This window comes from Pagrus pagrus, assembly GCF_965226575.1.
Source record: "Pagrus pagrus genome assembly, chromosome: 8".
Classification (NCBI taxonomy): Eukaryota; Metazoa; Chordata; class Actinopteri; order Spariformes; family Sparidae; genus Pagrus; species Pagrus pagrus.
In genome coordinates, this window is record NC_140192.1 from 703033 (window position 1) to 725453 (window position 22421).

Below are 22421 nucleotides of genomic sequence, written 5' to 3' on the forward strand. Positions count from 1 at the left end.
AGGTGAGACAGGAAACAAGGACGCTGCACCTTCAAAATAAAAGACAAAAATTCAGTTGTCCCTGCAGCAAGTGTTTTTTTTCACGCTTGTTTAATAAAACCTGCACAGTTTGGAGTTCAGATGCTAAAATGTTAAATACTTTTCCCACTGAACTGATGATGAGTCAGACCTCCAGGTAGTCCAGGTGTTCTCAGTACTCAAGTACTCTGTGAATATCTTCTGCTTTCTTTCCTCCTCTATGACAGTAAACTGAATGTCTTTGGGTCAAGACACACTGATCAACATGTAATAGATTACTCCAGAAAAAGATCAACAGATTAATCATTGACAGTGATCGTTAGCTGCGGCTCCGATCTGCTGATTATTGTCTCGACTGATCCACGAAACATTTGGTTTGAGAAAACGTTCGTCGCACTTCCTCTGAGTCCAGAGTGAGAAGAAGTACTCTGACCTTGTACTTCAGTAAAAGTACTCATACCACAGTGTAGAAATACTCATTTCAGTTTTATCATCCAAATAAACTTAAAGTACCAAAAGTAAAAGTATTCATGATGCAGAATAATGAATAAAATATGTTGGTATTATAATCAGTGATGGAATGTAACTAAGTACATTTACTCAAACTGAACTTAAAACTTAAAATACTTACTGCTACTTTCTACTTTAACTCCACTTCATCTATCTGATTACTTTAGTTACTAGTTACTTTAGAGATTACATGCTCCATCATTATTAATTAATTGATTTTCTCATCACGATCAGCTGACTCAGTTTATACTCATGTAACTATATGATCAGTTACTTCACTGATACTTTGATTAACATCAGATACTTTAAGACTTTTACTCGAGTACTCTTCATGAGTGTTTTACAAAGTAATACTTTAACACCATATCGTTGCTTTTTTAAGTCAGACTGTTGAACTGGACTCTGACGTCATCCTCTGTCCCAAAAACACTTTATCCGTCGTTTTATTTTGAAGGGCTGACCGGACGTGTGAGGTTTTATTGTGGCGGGCTTGACTGCGGGTCTCGTGCCTCGCTCAGCTGTTCTTCACATTCAAACTTTAAACGCTGACTCCAGTCTGTGTTCTGTGTTCTGTGGTCTGGGTTCTGTGTTCTGGGTTCTGTGCTGGACTCATGTCGGAACCAGTTTCAGGTGACACAGGCGGAACTGTTCTGTTTCTGTGACTCGTCCTCATGGTGTTTGGGTCGGACAGGAATGTGAGTGTCGGGGTTTGAACCTCCTCTTTCTGGGTTGTTCTGTCGCGTTGAAGCGGAGAAAGAACCGGAGCGACCCGGCATCACCCGTCCGGTCCGGAGCCAAGCGGAACCCTCAGAGCGGGTCACCATGCCGGGGCTGAGCGGACTGGTTCTCCTGGGGCTCTGTCTGAACCTCCACACATGCCGGGCTCTCCCCAACAAACTGCCCGACCTCAGCACCGAGCCGCCCGCCAGGTTCTCCCGCCCCGACCCGCTGGACTACGACTGGCTGGATGAGGAGCTGGGAGGCGGCGGGGGGCGCAGCGGGAACGGGACCGAGGACTGTGGGTCCTGTGAGCCGGACCTGTGTCCGGAGACCCGGGGCTGTCGGGCCGGACTGGTGCTGGACTCGTGCGGCTGCTGTAAAGAGTGTGGAAACCTGGAGGGCCAAGCCTGCGACCCGGGGCCCCGCAGCGTCTACTACGGGCTCTGCGGGACCGGACTGCGGTGTCAGGCGGACCCGCGGCCCGCAGGAGGAGGAGGAGGAGGAGGGGAGGATGAAGAGGAGGAGGTGTGTGTGTGTGAGCAGCAGGAGGCGGTGTGTGGTTCCGATGGAGCCTCATACATGAACATGTGTCAGTTCAGAGAGGCCGCCTTCTCCAGACCGGAACTCAAGACCCGAGGAAGAGGGCCCTGCAAGACCGGTACCACACCTGTGTGTGTGTGTGTGTGTGTGTGTGTCTGTGTGTGTGTGTGTGTGTGTGTGTGTCTGTGTGTGTGTCTGTGTCTGTGTCTGTGTGTGTGTGTCTGTGTGTGTGTGTGTGTGTGTGTGTGTGTGTGTGTGTCTGTGTCTGTGTGTGTGTGTGTGTGTGTTTTCTGGATTAGTTGTTTAGTTGTTTGCTCATCATGTCTAAAGTCTCAGAGGAACCAGAACCAGAACCAGAACATATTGACCTTTGAGATCTGACAGGAGGTGATCTGATGACTTCAGCTCATTGATCCATTATCAATAGTTTAATAGATTAGTCGTTGACAACTGATCGATCGGTTGATCAATTGATTAGTTGATCAATGGTTGCAGCTCTGATCAGCTGGCTGTCTGTCCCAAACACAGATGAGGTCATTGATCATTTATATTTACATTCAGCAGCAATACAGTCATTAGACTGATCGATCATTAGACTGATCGATCGTTAGACTGATCGATCAGAAGCTGGCAGCGAGTCTCTGACAAAACGAGACATTTGAAGACAAACTTCACCGCTAGCTCCACCCGTCTGTTAGCTCCACCCGTCTGTTCACTGTTAGCTCCACCCGTCTGTTAGCTCCACCCGTCTGATAGCTCCACCCGTCTGTTCACTGTTAGCTCCACCCGTCTGTTAGCTCCACCCGTCTGATAGCTCCACCCGTCTGTTAGCTCCACCCGTCTGTTCACTGTTAGCTCCACCCGTCTGTTAGCTCCACCCGTCTGTTAGCTCCACCCGTCTGTTCACTGTTAGCTCCACCCGTCTGTTAGCTCCACCCGTCTGTTCACTCTTCTGACAAACAGCCAGTGTCTGAGGAGAAACACCTCCTCCACCTTCAACATTCAACTCTGCCTGTCTCTCTCTCTCTTACCTGTCTCTCTCTCACTGACCTGTCTGTCTCTCTGATCTGTCTGTCTGTCAGTCCCCGTCATTAAGGTCCCTCCTCACAGTCAGGTGAACGGGACAGGAAGTAGTCTGGTCTTCCTCTGCGAGGTCTTTGCGTTTCCGATGGCGTTGGTCGAGTGGAGGAAGGAGGGCCGAGACGTCGTCCTGCCCGGAGACGACCCCCACATCTCCGTCCAGGTGAGCTCCGACTCTGCAGGTGACTCACGAAGAGCTCCGCCCTACTCACTGTCGCCCTCTGTCTCCACAGTCGAGGGGCGGTCCTCTGAAATTCGAGCTCTCTAGTTGGCTGCAGATTGAGGGGGCGGAGCCACAGGACTCAGGAACCTATCGCTGCATCGCTCGGAACAACTTGGGGAGTGTGTCGGCCTCCGCTGTACTGGGAGTACTGGGAGCAGGTGAGACAGACAGACAGGTACGCAGACAGGTACACAGACAGGTACGCAGACAGGTACACAGACAGGTACACAGACAGGTACACAGACAGGTACGCAGACGGAGTCACTTTCATCCTTTTTAGTTTGATTTAATTTAAACTGTGCACCACACCTGTCTCACTGTCTGTCTCTATGTCTCTCTGTCTGTCTCACTCTGTCTCACTCTCTGCCTGTCTGTCTCTCTGTTAGACGAGCTGTCGTCCTACCTGGCTAACAGCGTGTCAGAGATGAAGCAGCTGATCGACGCCACAGACTACGACCAGGACTTTTACTGAGACACACGTGATGTCACTTCCTGTCAGCTGACGTCAGTGTGAGCAGCAGAGACAGTAAACACACCGGCTGTGTCCCAATTCAGGGGCTGCAGCCCTCGAAGGCCAATTACGTCACAGCGCTGCACGAAGGCCGTCCCAGTTCAGAGGCTCCTTCAAACGCAGCCTGGCCTTCCCTCTTTTCGGAGGACGCATCGCTACTATCCTCCGCGGCCTCACATATCCCAAGATCCTTTGCGCACCGCTGCTCAGTCCCGAAACAGAAGAGGAAGCAAGAGAAAATGGCGACATCAAGTGGCGCAGACATGACATTCAAATTGAAGTAATGGGTTTATACTCGGTTTTGACTCATTTGAACATCCAACGCCAGATAAGTTAAACTTCAGGGGACTATAAAACCTCCAGATGTTAACTTTCAGTTACAACACGTGACGCTGGTGATGCTGTGGTAAATATAGTTGTTATTCACCAATGGGTTCATGTTTATTTTGTGATGTTGATGATTCAATTTAGATTTGACACATTTTGTCGTTAATTTTTGTGCACACACAAATAAATGTACACGTTTGATAGATTTGAACCAAAACAGACTTTAATGCATCTCTTCATTCACAATCGTGACGTAACGGTAAGGGGCGGGACATCTGGTGACCAACCAGGAAATGCTCCAAAGGCTGGACCGTCCCATTTAACAACGGTGGACGAGGCGTTCAAAGACCTGTCCAAGGACCCGGCCCTCGTGGACCGCGAAGGCCGCGTCCTTGAAGGCTGCAGCCCCTGAATTGAGACACAGCCATTGAGAGGATGTCCAGAGACACTCGTCATCTTCATCTTCATCATCATCATCTTCATCATCTTCTTCTTATATTAAAGACATTGAGTATTGATCATATTATCCACATGATGACATCACACTGTGACACAGAGGTCAGTGTCTCCTGTCAGCTGTCTGTGTGAAACATGCTATCAGTAATATCATCAATAATATCATCAATAATATTATCAATAATATATATTGTTTAAAATAAATATATATAAATATAAATTAAAAACAAGCTACTGTTTTTGTTTCTTCGTCACACACTCCTCTTCCTCCTTATTTGTAAAACTTTCCTCGAGCTGAGAGCGTTTTAAAAATCTGTGATGTCATCATTTGGGCTTCATAACCAGGAAGTAAACCCAGAAGCTAGAACTCCCAGAAACAGGTTCTGTACCACGGCGGTTCTGTCAGCCTGCAGTGAAAACACGAGTTTCACTTTAAGAAACTCGGTCCGATGCACCTTTAATTATTTTATCCCCACTCAAGTTAGCAGAGGGCTAAACAGGAAGTTAGCACACATGCTACGGGGAAGTCAAACTGTGTTTGTGCACCAATGAGCAGCTCTCATTGGAATGAAGTTGGCTCCGCCTCCAACGCTGCCTCCAGTTCTCTTCACAGATCCATGTGACTGTTAGCTTAATGCTAGAGGCTGTACTTTAAACACAGTGGAGCTTTGAGCTAAATGCTAACATCAACATGCTTACGATGCTAATGTGCACTATGTGCACTATGTGCACTATGTTCACTATCTAACTTTAGCGTGTTAGCATGCTAACATGTAACAGTTCTGCAGGTTATGAACCAGAGTACTGGACACATGAACATGTCCACCTGATGATGGCGCTAGATGAAGCGTCAGAGGATCAGCACAGTTATTACAGTTCATCCTGAGGAGGGCATGAATTAGCATGTTAGCATGGCTGAAGACAGAGAGAGATATCCAGATGGATCCTACGAGATGGACTGATCCAGATCCAGATTTAGATCCAGATCCAGCCCTCACACTGACCCTCAGACACTGTAAGTCACAGATGTGGAGTATAGAGCTGGTCTGTAGGAGACAGCGGGACGTCCTGACACATTCAGTCCACAGGAAGCTGAAGCTCCTCTGATGAAACCGTCTGTCTGAGTTTCCATTCAGAGGGAAGTGAAGGAACATCTGCAGAATCTATTAACCAGCAGAAACTCCACCGGGCTGCTCCCACAGCCCAACACACCCACTGCAGCCATCACGTCATCACCCCAACGTATTTTAAACCTGTCGGAGCTGCTCAGCTGCTGCCGGAGGAGCTTCACGTGGAGAGAACGTCACGGAGAAGACATTTAATTTGGATCCATCACGGGACCACTGAGACCGAAACATGAAAACATGACGATCCTCAGGGAGCTCTGACGTCCCTGGTCTCTGAGTGAATGTGTGACTGTTTGTTGTGCGACTGTTTGTTGTGTTACTGTTTGTTGTGTTACTGTTTGTTGTGCGACTGTTTGTTGTGCGACTGTTTGTTGTGCGACAGTTTGTTGTGTGGATGTTTGTTGTCTGACTGTTTGTTGTGTGACTGTTGTGTGACTGTTGTGCGACTGTTTGTTGTCTGACTGTTGTGTGACTGTTGTGCGACTGTTTGTTGTGTGGATGTTTGTTGTCTGACTGTTTCTTGTGTGGATGTTTGTTGTCTGACTGTGTGACTGTTTGTTGTCTGACTGTTTGTTGTGTGGATGTTTGTTGTCTGACTGTGTGACTGTTTGTTGTCTGACTGTTTGTTGTCTGACTGTTTGTTCTGTGGATGTTTGTTGTCTGACTGTTTGTTGTGTGGATGTGTGACTGTTGGTTGTGTGGATGTTTGTTGTCTGACTGTTGTGCGACTGTTTGTTGTCTGACTGTTTGTTGTGTGGATGTTTGTTGTGTGACTGTTTGTTGTGTGACTGTTGTGTGGATGTTTGTTGTCTGACTGTTTGTTGTGTGACTGTTTGTTGTGTGCCTGTTTGTTGTCTGACTGTTGTGCGACTGTTTGTTGTGTGCCTGTTTGTTGTGTGACTGTTGTGTGACAGTTTGTTGTGTGACTGTTTGTTGAGTGGATGTTTGTTGTGTGGCTGTTTGTTGTGTGGATGTTTGTTGTGTGACTGTTGAGTGGATGTTTGTTGTGTGGCTGTTTGTTGTGTGACTGTTGAGTGGATGTTTGTTGTGTGGCTGTTTGTTGTGTGACTGTTTGTTGTGTGACTGTTGTGTGGATGTTTGTTGTCTGACTGTTTGTTGTGTGACTGTTTGTTGTGTGCCTGTTTGTTGTCTGACTGTTGTGCGACTGTTTGTTGTGTGCCTGTTTGTTGTGTGACTGTTGTGTGACAGTTTGTTGTGTGACTGTTTGTTGAGTGGATGTTTGTTGTGTGGCTGTTTGTTGTGTGCCTGTTTGTTGTGTGACTGTTGTGTGACAGTTTGTTGTGTGACTGTTTGTTTTTGTGGATGTTTGTTGTGTGACTGTTTGTTGTGTGGATGTTTGTTGTGTGACTGTTGAGTGGATGTTTGTTGTGTGACTGTTTGTTGTGTGACTGTTTGTTGTGTGGCTGTTTGTTGTGTGGATGTTTGTTGTGTGACTGTTTGTTGTGTGGATGTTTGTTGTGTGACTGTTGTGTGGATGTTTGTTGTGTGACTGTTGTGTGGATGTTTGTTGTGTGACTGTTTGTTGTGTGGATGTTTGTTGTGTGACTGTTGAGTGGATGTTTGTTGTGTGATTGTTTGTTGAGTGGATGTTTGTTGTGTGGATGTTTGTTGTGTGACTGTTTGTTGTGTGGATGTTTGTTGTGTGACTGTTGTGTGGATGTTTGTTGTGTGACTGTTTGTTGTGTGACTGTTTGTTGTGTGGATGTTTGTTGTCTGACTGTTTGTTGTGTGGATGTTGTGTGACAGTTTGTTGTGTGACTGTTTGTTGAGTGGATGTTTGTTGTGTGACTGTTTGTTGTGTGACTGTTGTGTGGATGTTTGTTGTGTGACTGTTTGTTGTGTGACTGTTTGTTGTGTGGATGTTTGTTGTGTGACTGTTTGTTGTGTGGATGTTTGTTGTCTGACTGTTTGTTGTGTGGATGTTGTGTGGATGTTTGTTGTGTGACTGTTTGTTGTGTGGATGTTGTGTGGATGTTTGTTGTGTGACTGTTGGTTGTGTGGATGTTTGTTGTCTGACTGTTTGTTGTGTGGATGTTTGTTGTCTGACTGTTTGTTGTGTGGATGTTGTGTGGATGTTTGTTGTGTGACTGTTTGTTGTGTGGATGTTGTGTGGATGTTTGTTGTGTGACTGTTTGTTGTGTGGATGTTGTGTGGATGTTTGTTGTGTGACTGTTTGTTGTGTGGATGTTTGTTGTCTGACAGTTGTCTGACTGTTGTGTGACAGTTTGTTGTGTGGATGTTTGTTGTGACTGTTGTGTGACTGTTTGTTGTGTGGCTGAGCTGATCGTTGATGCAGATCAACAGCAGGTGGAGCTAATTCTCCATTTGGAGCCATTAAACCACAGAAGAAGAAGGTCACAACCTCGTCGTCATGGCTGCACACTGATGACATCATGATGAAGTCACATGATTCACAGACTGAATCATTTCTGCTTCAACAACTTTACAGTTCAGACAGGTACAACTCTCACCTGTCTGATGCACACACACACACGCACACACACACACACACACACACACACACACACTCACATGTGCTGCTGCTGCTGTCCACATACTTTTGTCCACGTGGTGTGTTTGTTACATTCTGGACAAACAGAAACTTTTTTCTTTACGGGGAGAAGTTTTTCCAACCACGATGAAAAACAGACGACAAATCAACAACAGACAGCCAGTTTATATAGTGTGTGTGTGTGTGTGTGTGTGTGTGTGTGTGTGTGTGTGTGTGTGTGAAAGCAGATTGGGTAACAGATATTTATTTCAGCCATGTTAAATATTCTTATTGAAAACACATTAGTGGCACAGACACAGTGTGTGTGTGTGTGTGTGTGTGTGTGTGTGTGTGTGTGTGTGTGTGTTCATGTTCATGTGTCTGTGGTGCGTTTAATGACCCTCCGGTTCCTCTGACAGTCTGTGAAGGCGTCCAGCAGGATGTTGCTCTGAGCTCCTGCAGCTCGTCTGTCTGTGAGTGAATCCAGGAAATACCAACAGATTCACTGCAGCTGGAAATAACTTCCAGACCTCATCAGCCAATCAGAGCTCTCCCCTGGAGCCTGGAAACACTCAGCAGAACGGCCTGTTTAACATTGTTACACAACAGTGCAACAGGTGAGATCTACCTTAGGCGGATCAGCAGCTCCTGCTCAGCCTCTTCAACCCTTCACTGCCTGGTGTCCTCCACAGAGACGATCTTCAGAGGCCAGTTTGACATTTGATGAGCCGGTGGTGGAGCCTCACCGTCTCCTGCACGATCCCAGCTGATTATTATCTTTGTGACTCTGACATCATACATTCAAAATGGTGGAAGGAAGAACAGATGGATTAACTGTTCAATCATTTTATTCTCAGAAAACCAGACAGGTAAAAATAGTATTTTTTAACAGTAACACTTTTATCCAGATTGTGTTAATATTTTATTAATGTGCATATTCAGGCCTGATTGTTGTATGTTTCATTTAAAATGACAGAATTTAGACTAGAATAGTTTAATTAAACAGCATATTATACATTTATCTAAATACAGGCCCAACAGTCAAACTTTGAAAAAATGAACATGAAAATGTTACTAACATCTGGACAAAAGTATTTCTAACATCTTATTTAGATGAAAAATATTGTTCTCACCTGTTCTGGTTACTGAGAATAGAAGATGTAACAGTTATTTATCATGATTAGACACAAAACTCCTTCATGATAACATGGAGACAAAGTCTGATTCTTGTTTAAGAGTTAAATCAAAATAAGACGTTACTTTGTGATTTAATGCTTCGCAGGTTAAACACTGATCAGGATCAATCCTCATCACTGTGAATGTCACATGTGTCCAAACTCAACATGTCACATTAAAACAGGGAAGTCCAACATGCAGCAGCTGGACAGCGTCACGTGCTCAGGTGATCAACGGCTGCAGTTCTCCAGGTGACCGCTGTTCCTCCTCCCGACCAGCAGGGGGCGACAGAGCAGCTCAGAGACAAACAGCCGGTCAGTGTTTACATGTAGCCTGTGGGCTAGCTTTAGCTTTAGCTTTAGCATTCGTTGGGCGGTGAGTTGAGCTCTGATAACATTAAATCATTTGTCTTTATTCTGATGAACAGCGTAAAGAAACACGACTGTGACGTCAGGCGGCTCAGTTTGTGTCGAGAAGCCGCTATACTCTGTCAGCGTTAGCCAAACTACGGACGGCGCGAGGTTACTCTTAAAAATGCGCTAATTTAAAGTTTGACTGCTGATCAACACATTACAGTCATTTAAATTTAATTAATGAAGACATTTTAGGAATCGAGTTAAGCCAATCTAAAATTCGGTTTATATACTAAACATCGAGGACTTTTTAATAGGCATGTCTGTTACCTTTTCCAAATAGTAAGTGCTCGTAAGACTCGAGGAGGCCAGTGAGCATTTCCTGTTAAAAGTTACTTATATTTAAATGGAGTTCTTTATAACAGACACGTAGTCGAGAGCCTGTTTTTGAAGTGTTATTTCAGTCTAAACTTAATGTCGAGTTTTAAGTTCTCTACATTTACATGAAAATCTTGTAGATTTTGCTCCATGACGTTTATTTGCTGGCTGTTGTTTGACAGGTTGTGGTCGCTGAGACTTCAATCTGCAGGTTTGGTTAATAAAGCAGCTCTCCATCAGGGCGGCTCGGTGCTGGTGCTGCTGCTGGTGCAGAGGTCAAAGGTCACCTGGTCCAGGCTTCAACATGGTCAGGCAGCAGCGGAGAGCAGACAGGTAGGAGCAGTCCTGTCTCATCTCATCTCATCTCATCTCATCATGAAGCTGAAATAATCCATTCACATTGAGAAGATCATGAATATGATTATGAATCATCTGCAGATGTTTTCTGACACTTTAGAGACAAAACAATGAGTTGAAGCTTGAAAATATATTTTTCACATTTATTCATTCACTTCAGTCGTTTTGCAGATTAAAAATTATTAATACAAAATGTAATCTATAATAAATGATGATGTGTTATTACAGATTAAACTACCATCAGTATCTTCACCATGAAAGTGATGAACACATGAATGCATCAATAATTATAATCCAATAATGTCGCACATATTCATCTGTATAATGAGTACTATTACTTCTGGTACTTGAGTACTCTGGAGTACTTGTACACTGTGGTATTATTACTTTTACTGAAGTACAGGATCAGAGAGTGAGAGAAACTGACGGACACGTTTACAGATCAAAGTTTAGTCGATCAATCGAGAAACTAATTAGCAGACTGAAGCTGAACCTAAATACTGTGTTGATTGTTGATTAATCAATTGATCGTTTTCTGGATTAATTGATTAAATGTCGATCAGAAACCAGAAACATTCGTATTTAACCAGCCGACAGCAGAGTGAAGCAGATCTGAGTGCTTCTTCCAGCTCCGACTTTTAGAGAAAGAACAGTTAATAAATGATTAATTGTTTAAATAACCGACAGATGATGAAAATAAGATCAACATTAAATAATTATTACAACAGTTTGCTTTAATCTCCGCGTCTCTGTCCTCTGCAGGTGTTTTGTACCTGCTGCAGTGAACGGAGTGACGCGGGTTCGATTCCCTGCCGGCCCCGTCCATCGCAGACCGCCTCTGACTCACCAGGTCGACTAAAACAAACCCCGCCCCCTCGCTGCCGCCTGTCTCCGTCATGGATCCAGCTCACTGTTTTTCTTTGTCAGGTTTCAGGCAGGAAGTGGGCGGGATCAGCGACAGGAAGCTCTGACAGCCGGCCGAGCTGCAGCTCCGACACCACAGAAGAAGAGAGAGGAGACCCGGGACCTGACGGAGGTTCAGGAGAGACGGAGACAAAGAGGGCGAGACTGGACGGGTCGGTCAGAGTTATTACAGACAACATCCTGATGAGTCAGAAAACTGTTTTCAATTTTGATAATCGATCAATCTGCCGTCGAGCTGTGATGATTCATTGATTAATCACCAAATATTCTGATAATTGATTAATCAGCTTGAGTAATCTTTTGAGGAAACAACACTCAGCTGGTGAAATATGAATGTTTCTGGTTTCTTTCCTCTGTGACAGAAAACTGAAGATCTTTGAGGCGAAACACTGAGCTGAACATCAGCAGGATGTCACTGAGCCAAACTCAGTGTGAAATAAAAACAAATGTGTTTCCTCAGGACCGACGATCCTGCAGCTCCGACCAGCGGAGAGAGAGGCCCGGGGTCATGTGGTCAACCAGGAAGTGGGAGCTGCTCCACAGGAAGTGTGTACGATCCGCCGAGACCTCCTCCCCCGGACCAGCAGGGGGCAGCAGAGCTGAGCGAGGACAGCAGAGCAGCTGAGGTGATGAAACATGATGTCATCAGTTAATGACCTCATTAATATACTAATATATGTGTTGTAATGTGTGTGTGTGTGTGTGTGTGTGTGTGTGTGTGTGTGTGTGTCAGCTGCAGAGCGTGGCCTCTCTGAAGGTCACCATCCAGCAGAGCAGTGAGAGCAGAGAGTTCGGACAGACAGACAGGACGGCTGACAGACAGACAGGTGGACTCCACTGTCACGTCTGTAACCTCACCTGTCGCTCTGTGCAGGTGAGACACAGCCAGCGCGCGCACACACACACACACACACACACACACACACACACACACACCTGAGGCTCCCTCTGGACTGAAGGACGGGAAGCAGTGACTGCTGTGTGTGTTCAGGTGTTTCAGGAGCACATGTCAGGACCAGAACACCTGAGGAGACTGAAGGACATCACACAGTCCATCTGCCTCAACACACACACACTGCAGGACAGGTACACACACACACACACACACACACACACATACACACACACACACACACTGCAGGACAGGTACACACACACACACACACACACACACACACACACTGCAGGACAGGTATACACACACACACACGTCCAACTCCTCCTGATGGTTCACCTTTGTCCTCCAGGGGGCGTCGGCCCGACACACAGCGCTGGTGTGACACCTGTCAGACTCACTTCAGCGGTGATGTCATCATCCATCGACGGACAAAACAGCACAAGGTGGGAAACATTGCTAACATGACTTCAAAATGCTAACCATGTTTTTTGATGCTAGCCTGCTGTGTGTGTCTGCAGATGTGTAAGCAGCTGTGTCGTCCCTTCTGTCCGGTGTGTAAACGTCACTTCAGGACTCCCAGGAAGTTTGTGGAGCACATGAAGTCTGCAGAGCACAAGCAGCAGGTCAGCGGGGGTCATGTGACGCATGTCACATGTTCAGGGCAAACCAACAGGGTGAGTTTGATTCTGTGTCTGTCTCCTCCCAGGTGCACCTGCAGGAGGCTCAGGAGGAGGAGCTGATCACAGTGGATGCTGTCGGCTGCTTTGAGGGAGAGGAAGACGAAGACGAGGAGGACGAGGACGAGGAGGAAGAAGATGTAGAAGTAGCTGATGAAGAGGAAGAGGGTGGTGTAAGAACAGAGGAAGCAGAAGAGAAAGAGTTGGAGGTACGACGATTCATATACACCTGATTGTTTGTTTCCCACAGAGCTGCTGATGTCAGCTGTTTGTGAACACAGCATCTGCTTTAACCAGTAACACACCATCACCAGACTCCCTTTACAAATGTAGTGATTTTAAGAGTTGCTGAGTTAAAACAAACTTTGTAACGTAGTGAAACTCTGTCTCTGACAGACTCTGAATCATTGTCTCCTTCTTGTAAATTCAGCATTAAATGAAAACAGTAAGTTGTTTGTTTCCTTGTAAAAAGTGTCAGTTTGTGGCAGCATGGCTGTACCAGCCTGTCTGCTTCTGTGTCTAAAGTGCTAAAGTCTGACCTGCCAACATTTAGCAGCTGTTTGAACACACTGTTTACACTGATTTCACCATTTACACTCAATTTATGAAAGAAGAAACATTTTATTGATCTAAACATGTCACATTTTACAAACACACTAACCAGTAACCAGTATAGGCGACTTCTTTGTCCCCAGACTCCCTTAACAAATGTGTCAGTTTAGTGAGTTGTTGAGTTGGAGACACTTTATAAACTGTGTGAAACTCTGTCTCTGACTGATTCTCACTTATTTGTTGCTTCTTGTAAATTCAGCAAATGTTCTGCATGAACTTCTTTCTGTCTTTGAGCAGAAACATGGAGTCTGTCTCAGTGATGGACGGGTTTGTTTCATACAGAGCAGGAAGTGACATCAGACCAGACGCAGGTTAATGTAGCTGTGAACTGGACCACAGTCACTACAGGCCTGCAAGTGGTCGGCCATTTTTACTCATTAGTCCTCCTGCATTACTTGGTGTGTGTGTGTGTGTGTGTGTGTGTGTGTGTGTGTGTGTGTGTGTGTGTATGTGTGTGTGTGTGTGTGTTGGTGTTGCAGGCAACTGATACACAGGAAACACACAGGGAGGAATATGACCCCCACACCACATATGGTATGTTATATGTTAAATGCCTGTTTAAATTGAATTTCATCACCATTACGTATCAGTTAGTGATAACAAATAAAATGATCAATAATAGATACTGAAATTAAAAACAGGAAATAAAAACATAAATGTTAAAACTATAACTCTGTGTGTGTCTGTACAGGAAGTCGTTTTGTGGTTCCTGTTTCTGGCTTCATGTGTCGACTGTGTAACAAGTTCTTCTACAGAGAGACGACAGCACGACACACACACTGCAGGACACACACACACTACCTCCGCCTGCAGGTAACACACACACACACACACTCACACACTCACTCACTCACACTCACTCAGACACACACACACACACACACACACACACACACACTCTCACTCGCTCACTCACACACTCACTCACACACTCACTCACACTCACTCAGACACACACACACACACACACACACACACACAACCTCCGCCTGCAGGTAACACACACACACACTCACTCACTCACTCACTCACTCACTCACACACACACACTCTCGCAGGGGTCTGAGGTCATTTTGTGTTTTAGAGTCACAGAGCTGCTCAGATGAGACATGAAGATCTGACCTGACCTGCTGTCCCACAATGCACCTGTGTGTCCAGGTGATGGACTGATGACATCATCCTGCTGTACTTCCTGTTCTCCACAGAACTTTAATGTAACAGCTGACCTGTTTACAACAATGATGTGAACAGTAAACAGGTAAATACAGGTGAGGACCAGAGCGACACCTGCTGGCCGTCAGGTGAACTGCAGCTGAAATCACATCAGGACTTTAAAATGGTTATTAAAGGGTCAGTCTGGTGTTTTTCTGTCTTTTATCTTCTCAGTCGCCCTGAAGAGACGATACATTAATAAAACATTGTTTATTCCTACATGTGTTTTTCTTTCTACCTTGTAGAAAAATGACGTACTGTTTATTACATTTACTTATGTTACAGACATATTTCTTCAAAACAGACTTGATGTCCTGTTATTTTTATTTAATATTAATAAACAATTTACAAAAAAATGAGTCAAGATTCAAGATTCAAGTCTTTATTGTCATTGTGCAAAACAAGAAAACAGCGCAGCGTCTCTCCGAGCTGGTGAGCAGAATATAAAATAGAATATAACAAAATAATTATATCAATTTGTCAATTGTCAACATTTTCCACAAAATAGAATACAAAACTAATTTAAATAGATATTTTAAAAACAGTCTTAAAACAAGCACAACGATAATCAAACCTGAACTGTGCTGAACCCACTTCAAACACAGTTGATGTGGAAGTCTTCATATAACAATTAATCTGCTGATGAAGGTTCAGATGTCTGAACACTTCCTGTTTGAGATATTTGATTTATTCACCTCGACAGGAAACAGGAAATCATCGAAAGAAACAAACTCATTTTGTTTTAAAGACTCTGAGACATCAGCTGGTTGTGCTGGATATCCACCAGTCATAATGATAATATTATATAATATTATGATAATAAATCCTTCATTTCATTTTGTAAACGCTGTCATTTAAGAAGTGACATGACTCCAACATGTTTGTTTCAGTTTTCTATCTCTTGTGTTTTTGTTATTTTGTCAATCAAATGTGATATTTTCTCCTCAGCCTGAGCAGAAGAGACGGAGGGCGTCTGCACGTTCATGTAATATTTATTGACTTTAATCAGATTTAGTAACTGTGACACACTCAGTCCACGTGGCATGCGCCACCCTGAGCGGCCACAGGGGGCGCTGCGGCCGCTCAGCGCAAAGGATTGTGGGTCGGAGGAGGCAGCAGCGGAGCATCATCATCATCCTCAGGCCGGAGCGGGACTCTTCTGACCGGACTTGGAGCTGAGCTGAGAGCCGTTTCTCCGCACTGAAGTGCCTTAACAGCGGGAGAGATGGGACACGGAGACCTGATGAGCCAGGCGGAGGATGTAGCGGACCAGGTCAGCTCCTCTCCCCGGGAAACGAGCACCTTGAGCCGGCCACATAAAGGGCTGGGACTCGGGCAGAAGGCGGATATCTTCCAAAAACCGTATAGTTTTATGGAGCTTTGTACACGACACATGCTTTTCATTAATCAGCATTGTGTGATAGTTAATTCGGCATATTGATTATTAATCCAAACAGCACCGTGTTCTGGTGAAGACTCGTGATGTTTAGTTGACTTCAGCAGCAGCAGGCTGAGCTGTGCAGCCTGTGGAGGCAGACAGTGGGTGTAACGTCAAAGTCTGCTGTGCAAGAAAACTTCTACTGAAACACCAAACGCAGCTGATTAGTCGACTTAGCTGTGAGCCGAAGTGAGGAGTGTCTCTTACTGATGTGATCCAGGCCTTCGGTTGTCTTCTACCAGCTCAGAATGACGGCAGGTCAGCAGGGAAACTTTAAACTCACAGGTTTTTAAACGGGGTCTGGTGTTAAGTTCATGTCACGGAACGGAAACATCAGAGACGACGAGTGACACTTCTTCATGTTGGGTTAAAGCTCGTCTTGTTCTCACAATCTGAACTATAGAAGAAGAGTTTGGATAGTGCACTTTGTTCAAGTATTAAAAGAAGTCATAGTTAATAAAACATATGCCGAAAGAGGGAAGAAGTCCTGATTATTTACGGGAGGGCTTCACTTATTAGTTACCGCCGTGAGTCTGGGTGCTTCAACACAAGACGTGTCAAATTGACAGATTTCTCAATGGAGTCTGGTGTGAAGATGCCATGAAGACGGAAGTGAACTCTTTGAATGTGACACATGTACCCAGAATGATACAAACTGAAACGAAAAGGAAAAACGGATGATTTGATGTTGCTGTTGGGGTTTAATGTCGGTGCAGCAGGTAGTGACGGTGTGATGAAGTGGTGAAGCAGCTGCAGTGAGTCAGGCTCAGTCCTTCATGATGCTCAGGAGGAAAGAACTACAACTGTAGTCCTGAAACAGGAAGTCGTTTAGTGTTCGAGTCCTGAGCTGCTGCCACATACACACGATACTCCTGTTCTCATTAGAGCTCACTGATGGAATGTAACTAAGTACATTTACTCAGTACTGCCCTTAAGTACAATATTGAGGTACTTGTACTCTACTTACTAGTTACTTTACAGATTATCTGCTGCATCAGTAGGACTTTTTGTGATGTAGTACAATCTTCTCTCTGAGGTGTAGTGGAGTTAAAGTATAAAGCAACAGAAATGGAAATACTCAGGGAAAGTACAAGTATCTTAAAATAGTACTTAAGTTCAGTACTTGAGTAAATGTACTTAATCATTTTCCTCCACTGAATATTAAAAGTGGCCTAAACATCAGCAGGAAATGTAACTGAACCAACAATAAAAACTCATACTGTACTTTATACTCCACTACATTTAGTTACTAGTTACTTTACAGATTACCTGCTGCATCATTTTTAAATTGATTTTCTCATCAATCAGGTAAAAACAGTGATTGTGACGATCAGCTGACTCAGTTTATACTCATGTAAATATATGATCAGTTACTTTACTGATACTTTGATACTGAAGTACATTTAACATCAGATACTTGAGTCTTTTACTTGAGTACTCTTCATATGTGTGACTTTCGCTGACCAAAGTAATATTTTAACACCACATGTTTACGTGCACTCGAGTACGTGTGCTGGTTCTCTCGTGTCATCTTGAGTAATTATTGTTTTTCTGTTATTTGATGTTAGTTTTCATTCAGCAGCAGACTAACTCGTGTTGTCTGTTGTTTGACGGACATGTTTGGTCACTGAGTCCAAAGTGACACCTTCCCAATCATGGTTTGATCGCCCCCCCTTTAGTTCCTGCGGGTCACCAAACACTACCTCCCCCACGTGGCCCGGCTCTGCCTGGTCAGCACCTTCCTGGAGGACGGCGTCCGGATGTGGTTCCAGTGGAGCGAGCAGAGCGAGTACATCGACTCCACCTGGAGCTGCGGACGCTTCCTCGCCAACGTCTTCGTCCTGCTCAACCTGCTGGGACAGCTGGGTAACACACACACACACACACACACACACACACACACACACACACACACACTTTGTTCAGAGAATAAACTTTATTGTCCAGCTGAGGATGGACAATCTAATCACAAACATGTCCACAGATCATCACATCAGCAGAACAAACGTCTCTACGTTTACTTCTCGTGTTTCACAGTCATCGCTCCACATTAGTGACCTCATGACCAATTCTGGAAAGTAACTAAGTATATTGACTCAGTTACTGTACTTTAGTGCAATTTGATGTAAGTGTACTTTGAATATTTTCATCCCTGTGAGTGAGGCAGAGTTTGTCCTGAAGGTGGCGCCAGAGGAGAAGATACTGTTACCTAAATCACAAACTGTCTGTCTGTCTGTCTGTCTGTCTGTCCGTCTGTCTGTCTGTCTGTCTGTCTGTCTGTCTGCAGGCGGCTGTGTGTTGATCATCAGTAGAAACTTTGTTCAGTACGGCTGCTTCTCTCTGTTTGGGATCATCGCCCTGCAGGTACACTCACTCACTCACTCACTCACTCACTCACTCACTCACTCACTTCATTTGCAGTAAAGATGAAACGTACAGTGTACTCGGGTACTGCGCTGTACTCCTCTCCTCTGCATTTATTTGATAACTTTAGTTACTTTGCAGATTGAGATTGTTCAGTGTTTGTTAGTTGTGACATGTCACAGTCGGATGTTGTTGTGGGCGGGACGTTGTGCGTCACTTTAGTGATTTAAAGTGTATTTCTGTGTCAGACGTCTCATCAGCTGTCATCATGTTTCAGTCTGCACCGTGTCCAATGTCTCTTCTGTCCCCTAAAACTCTGAACTCTGTTCCACAACAAGTGTTTTAACTCTGGTATTTATTTGTTTCCCCTGACGGTCCAAAAGCCTTGTTCAGTATGGTTCTGTGGGCCCAACAACGTGGGTTCAGTTTCCACTTTGTCTTTATGGTCTTTTCATTATAAACACATCCATGTGACTCATCCTGAACTAAACCCCGTCTGTAAGCTGACTGTGTGCGACGCTGTTGATGTGTACAGACATTATTACACAGAGACCAGAATACACACGTGTTTATTCACACACACGTGTTTATTCACACACGTGTTTATTCACACACGTGATGACGAGCAGGAACATTTCTTTATGACTGACCTGCAGACGTTTCATTGGTCATCACGTATTACATCACTTCCTGTTAGTACAGAGTAGTTTCATTCTGTGTGATTAAACTATCAGTAAATACAGAGTACTGTGTGTACTGTGAGTACTGTGTGTACTGTGTTTCATGTGTGTAGTACTGACGTGTGTTGCTGTCTGCAGACGGTGGCCTACAGCATCCTGTGGGACCCAAAGTTCCTGATGAGGTGAGTGTGTTTGTGTGTTTCTGGTTTAAATCGACAGTTTTAACAGTGGACTTTGTGTGTTCATCACTGAGTCTGGCTAAAGACAGAAACATGTTGCAGCTCAGTGAGAACAGTTACACAATAATATTAAGAAACATCAGTCAGTTTTCCCTCGAGACCAAACAGACGAGTGAAGTTTGAGCTTGTTTTCATCAGAATCATCAAGTTTTAATCTTCAGTTAAACTTTGATTCAGTGTCAGAAAGTGTTTGATTATAAATCTGCATGTTAAATTTCATATTTTTAAATTAGTTTTGTCTCAAAACTGTAAAACTGAGTTTGAGTCGAAAATTTAAAACAGAAGATGTCGTCTCCTCTCCTCCTCTCCTCCTCCCTCGTCTCCTCTCCTCCTCCCTCGTCTCCTCTCCTCCTCTCCTCCCCCCTCGTCTCCTTGTCTCCTCGTCTCCTCTCCTCCTCTCCTCCTCTCCTCCCCCCTCGTCTCCTTGTCTCCTCGTCTCCTCTCCTCCCCCCTCGTCTCCTTGTCTCCTCCTCTCCTCTCCTCCTCTCCTCCCCCCTCGTCTCCTTGTCTCCTCGTCTCCTCTCCTCCTCTCCTCCTCTCCTCCCCCCTCGTCTCCTTGTCTCCTCGTCTCCTCGTCTCCTCTCCTCCTCTCCTCCTCTCCTCCTCTCCTCCCCCCTCGTTTCCTTGTCTCCTCGTCTCCTCTCCTCCTCTCCTCCCCCCTCGTCTCCTTGTCTCCTCGTCTCCTCTCCTCCTCTCCTCCTCCCTCGTCTCCTCTCCTCTCCTCCTTCCTCGTCTCCTCTCCTCCTCCCTCGTCTCCTCTCCTCCTCTCCTCCCCCCTCGTCTCCTCTCCTCCTCTCCTCCTCCCTCGTCTCCTCTCCTCCTCTCCTCCTCCCTCGTCTCCTCTCCTCCCCCCTCGTCTCCTTGTCTCCTCCTCTCCTCTCCTCCTCTCCTCCCCCCTCGTCTCCTTGTCTCCTCGTCTCCTCTCCTCCTCTCCTCCTCTCCTCCTCCCTCGTCTCCTCTCCTCCTCCCTCTCCTCCTCTCCTCCTCCCTCGTCTCCTCTCCTCCCCCCTCCTCCCCTCCCCTGTAGGAACCTTGCGTTGGGGGGAGGCCTGCTCCTCCTCCTGGCTGAGTGTCGGGGGGAGGCTCGCAGTGTGTTTGCAGGCGTGCCGTCTCTCGGTCATCAGAGCTCTCCGAAGCACCTCCTGCAGCTCGGAGGTCGAGTCCTCCTCGTCCTCATGTTCATGACGCTGCTGCACTTTGACCTCAGCCTGATCAGTGTGAGTCTCACACACACACTCACTCACACACACACACACACACACACACACACACACACACACACACACACACACACACACACACACACACACACACACTGACTGAGCTGCTGACCTGTGTGAATCCTCGCCTCACGTCCAGGTCCTGCAGAACCTGGTGGGCTCGGCGCTCATCGTGCTCGTGGCGGTGGGCTTTAAGACGAAGCTGGCCGCTCTCACTCTGGTGGTGTGGCTGCTCTGCATCAACTTCACCTTCAACGCCTTCTGGAACATCGCGTCGTACAAACCCATGCACGACTTCCTCAAGTACGACTTCTTCCAGACCACGTCGGTGATCGGAGGCCTGCTGCTGGTGGTGGCGCTGGGGCCCGGGGGGGTGTCCATGGACGAGAAGAAGAAGGAGTGGTGAGGAAGAGGAACTGATGCTAAAAGAGGAGAGTAAGAGGAGGAAGACGAGATGGAGGATTCAACACTGTGCTCGAGGCGGAGCGGTACAGAGTCAGTACAGCAGGAGAGCTTTTATTCTGAAAAACAGCCACGATTCTATAAAAAAACTAAATAATTGAAATGTTCACAAACAGCCAATAAGAGCCTGTTCAGACCTGATGCCACCATGATGAGTGATCCAATCAGTGTTCAGCTCTCAGTCCATACATTAACATGTATTTCACGTCCATCACTGAGACAGACGCCATGTTTCTGCTCAAAGACAGAAAGAAGTTCATGCAGAACATTTGCTGAATTTACAAGAAGCAACAAATAAGTCAGAATCAGTCAGAGACAGAGTTTCACACAGTTTATAAAGTGTCTCCAACTCAACAACTCACTAAACTGACACATTTGTTAAGGGAGTCTGGGGACAAAGAAGTCGCCTATACTGGTTACTGGTTAGTGTGTTTGTAAAATGTGACATGTTTAGATCAATAAAATGTTTCTTCTTTCATAAATTGAGTGTAAATGGTGAAATCAGTGTAAACAGTGTGTTCAAACAGCTGCTAAATGTTGGCAGGTAAGACTTTAGCACTGTAGACACAGAAGCAGACAGGCTGGTACAGCCATGCTGCCACAAACTGACACTTTTTACAAGGAAACAAACAACTGACTGTTTTCATTTAATGCTGAATTTACAAGAAGGAGACAATGATTCAGAGTCTGTCAGAGACAGAGTTTCACTACGTTAGAGAGTTTGTTGTAACTCAGCAACTCTTAAAATCACCACATTTGTTAAGGGAGTCTGGTGATGTTGTGTTACTGGTTCAGTGGTGGATCAGTTAAACAGATGTTCACAGACAGATGCTGACATCAGCAGGTTCAGAGAAAACTGATGGTTCATTAAAGGAACTCAGATTAAAATAAAAACCTTTGTGTTTTTGCAGATTGTTAAAAAAACTAAAACTAAAATATAAAACAGTTTATGTGAGCAGCTTTTATAGATCTGAGCCCAGCTGTTGATCCTCCTCCTCCTCCTCCTCCTCAGTCTTCAGAGCGACCAATCAGAAAGTCTCTGTGTGTCACATGATGTGTGTGTTGTTCGACTGCTGCTGTCTTCATGTGTGATCACAGACGCTTTCATTTGTTCTGTTTTTATAAGAAGTTTATATCTCAGCTGTAATAATGAAATATTATTTTCTCTGTCGAGATGTTGTAATGACTGAAAGTGTCCAGCGGGCGGAGCTGTTCACGCACAAACAAACACATTCAGACGATTTCATATGAATTCTGATTTTATTTTCACTTCCTGTGTGTTGGTCGAAAGAAAAGCAGCCGTCAGTCGGTTCTGTTCTGTGTCTGAGTCTTTATGAGGTGAAATCATTTTCTACGGTGTTTTTGTAGCAGATGTTTAATAAATCAGTCCAGCATTGTCAAGCTTTC

At 45.2% G+C, this 22421-nt stretch overlaps 3 protein-coding genes across 10 annotated transcripts; all 3 read left to right on the forward strand.

Moving 5' to 3' along the window:
- Window positions 1-1031: 1031 nt before the first annotated feature.
- kazald3 (Kazal-type serine peptidase inhibitor domain 3) lies at window positions 1032-4605 on the forward strand. 5 transcript variants are annotated; one of them, XM_084358762.1, is made up of 4 exons: window positions 1032-1906; window positions 2871-3031; window positions 3102-3302; window positions 3478-4605. In XM_084358762.1, the coding sequence occupies exons 1-4, from the start codon at window positions 1351-1353 to the stop codon at window positions 3517-3519; spliced, it is 960 nt and encodes a 319-aa protein (XP_084214888.1). In that variant the 5' UTR covers window positions 1032-1350; the 3' UTR covers window positions 3520-4605. The 5 variants fall into 5 exon arrangements, with proteins under 5 accessions (XP_084214888.1, XP_084214891.1, XP_084214892.1 ...); XM_084358765.1 differs by having other exon boundaries at window positions 3102-3278; XM_084358766.1 differs by having other exon boundaries at window positions 3102-3266.
- Window positions 4606-9341: 4736 nt separating this feature from the next.
- Window positions 9342-14830, forward strand: ciz1b (cdkn1a interacting zinc finger protein 1b). Of its 3 annotated transcripts, none has more exons than XM_084358759.1 (13): window positions 9342-9575; window positions 10114-10264; window positions 11051-11138; window positions 11216-11364; window positions 11673-11838; window positions 11946-12086; window positions 12204-12298; window positions 12460-12553; window positions 12629-12733; window positions 12817-12996; window positions 13879-13933; window positions 14091-14212; window positions 14484-14830. In XM_084358759.1, exons 2-13 carry the CDS (start codon window positions 10236-10238, stop codon window positions 14523-14525), a joined length of 1266 nt encoding a protein of 421 aa, XP_084214885.1. In that variant the 5' UTR covers window positions 9342-9575; window positions 10114-10235; the 3' UTR covers window positions 14526-14830. The 3 variants fall into 3 exon arrangements, with proteins under 3 accessions (XP_084214885.1, XP_084214886.1, XP_084214887.1); XM_084358760.1 differs by having other exon boundaries at window positions 9342-9514; XM_084358761.1 differs by lacking the exon at window positions 9342-9575 and adding an exon at window positions 9708-9895.
- An 843-nt stretch (window positions 14831-15673) lies between these two features.
- On the forward strand, window positions 15674-22415 carry surf4l (surfeit 4, like). Of its 2 annotated transcripts, none has more exons than XM_084358767.1 (6): window positions 15674-15884; window positions 17729-17915; window positions 18337-18413; window positions 19232-19275; window positions 20360-20549; window positions 20692-22415. In XM_084358767.1, exons 1-6 carry the CDS (start codon window positions 15837-15839, stop codon window positions 20956-20958), a joined length of 813 nt encoding a protein of 270 aa, XP_084214893.1. In that variant the 5' UTR covers window positions 15674-15836; the 3' UTR covers window positions 20959-22415. The 2 variants fall into 2 exon arrangements, with proteins under 2 accessions (XP_084214893.1, XP_084214894.1); XM_084358768.1 differs by lacking the exon at window positions 15674-15884 and adding an exon at window positions 15896-16307.
- The last annotated feature ends 6 nt before the right edge of the window (window positions 22416-22421 follow it).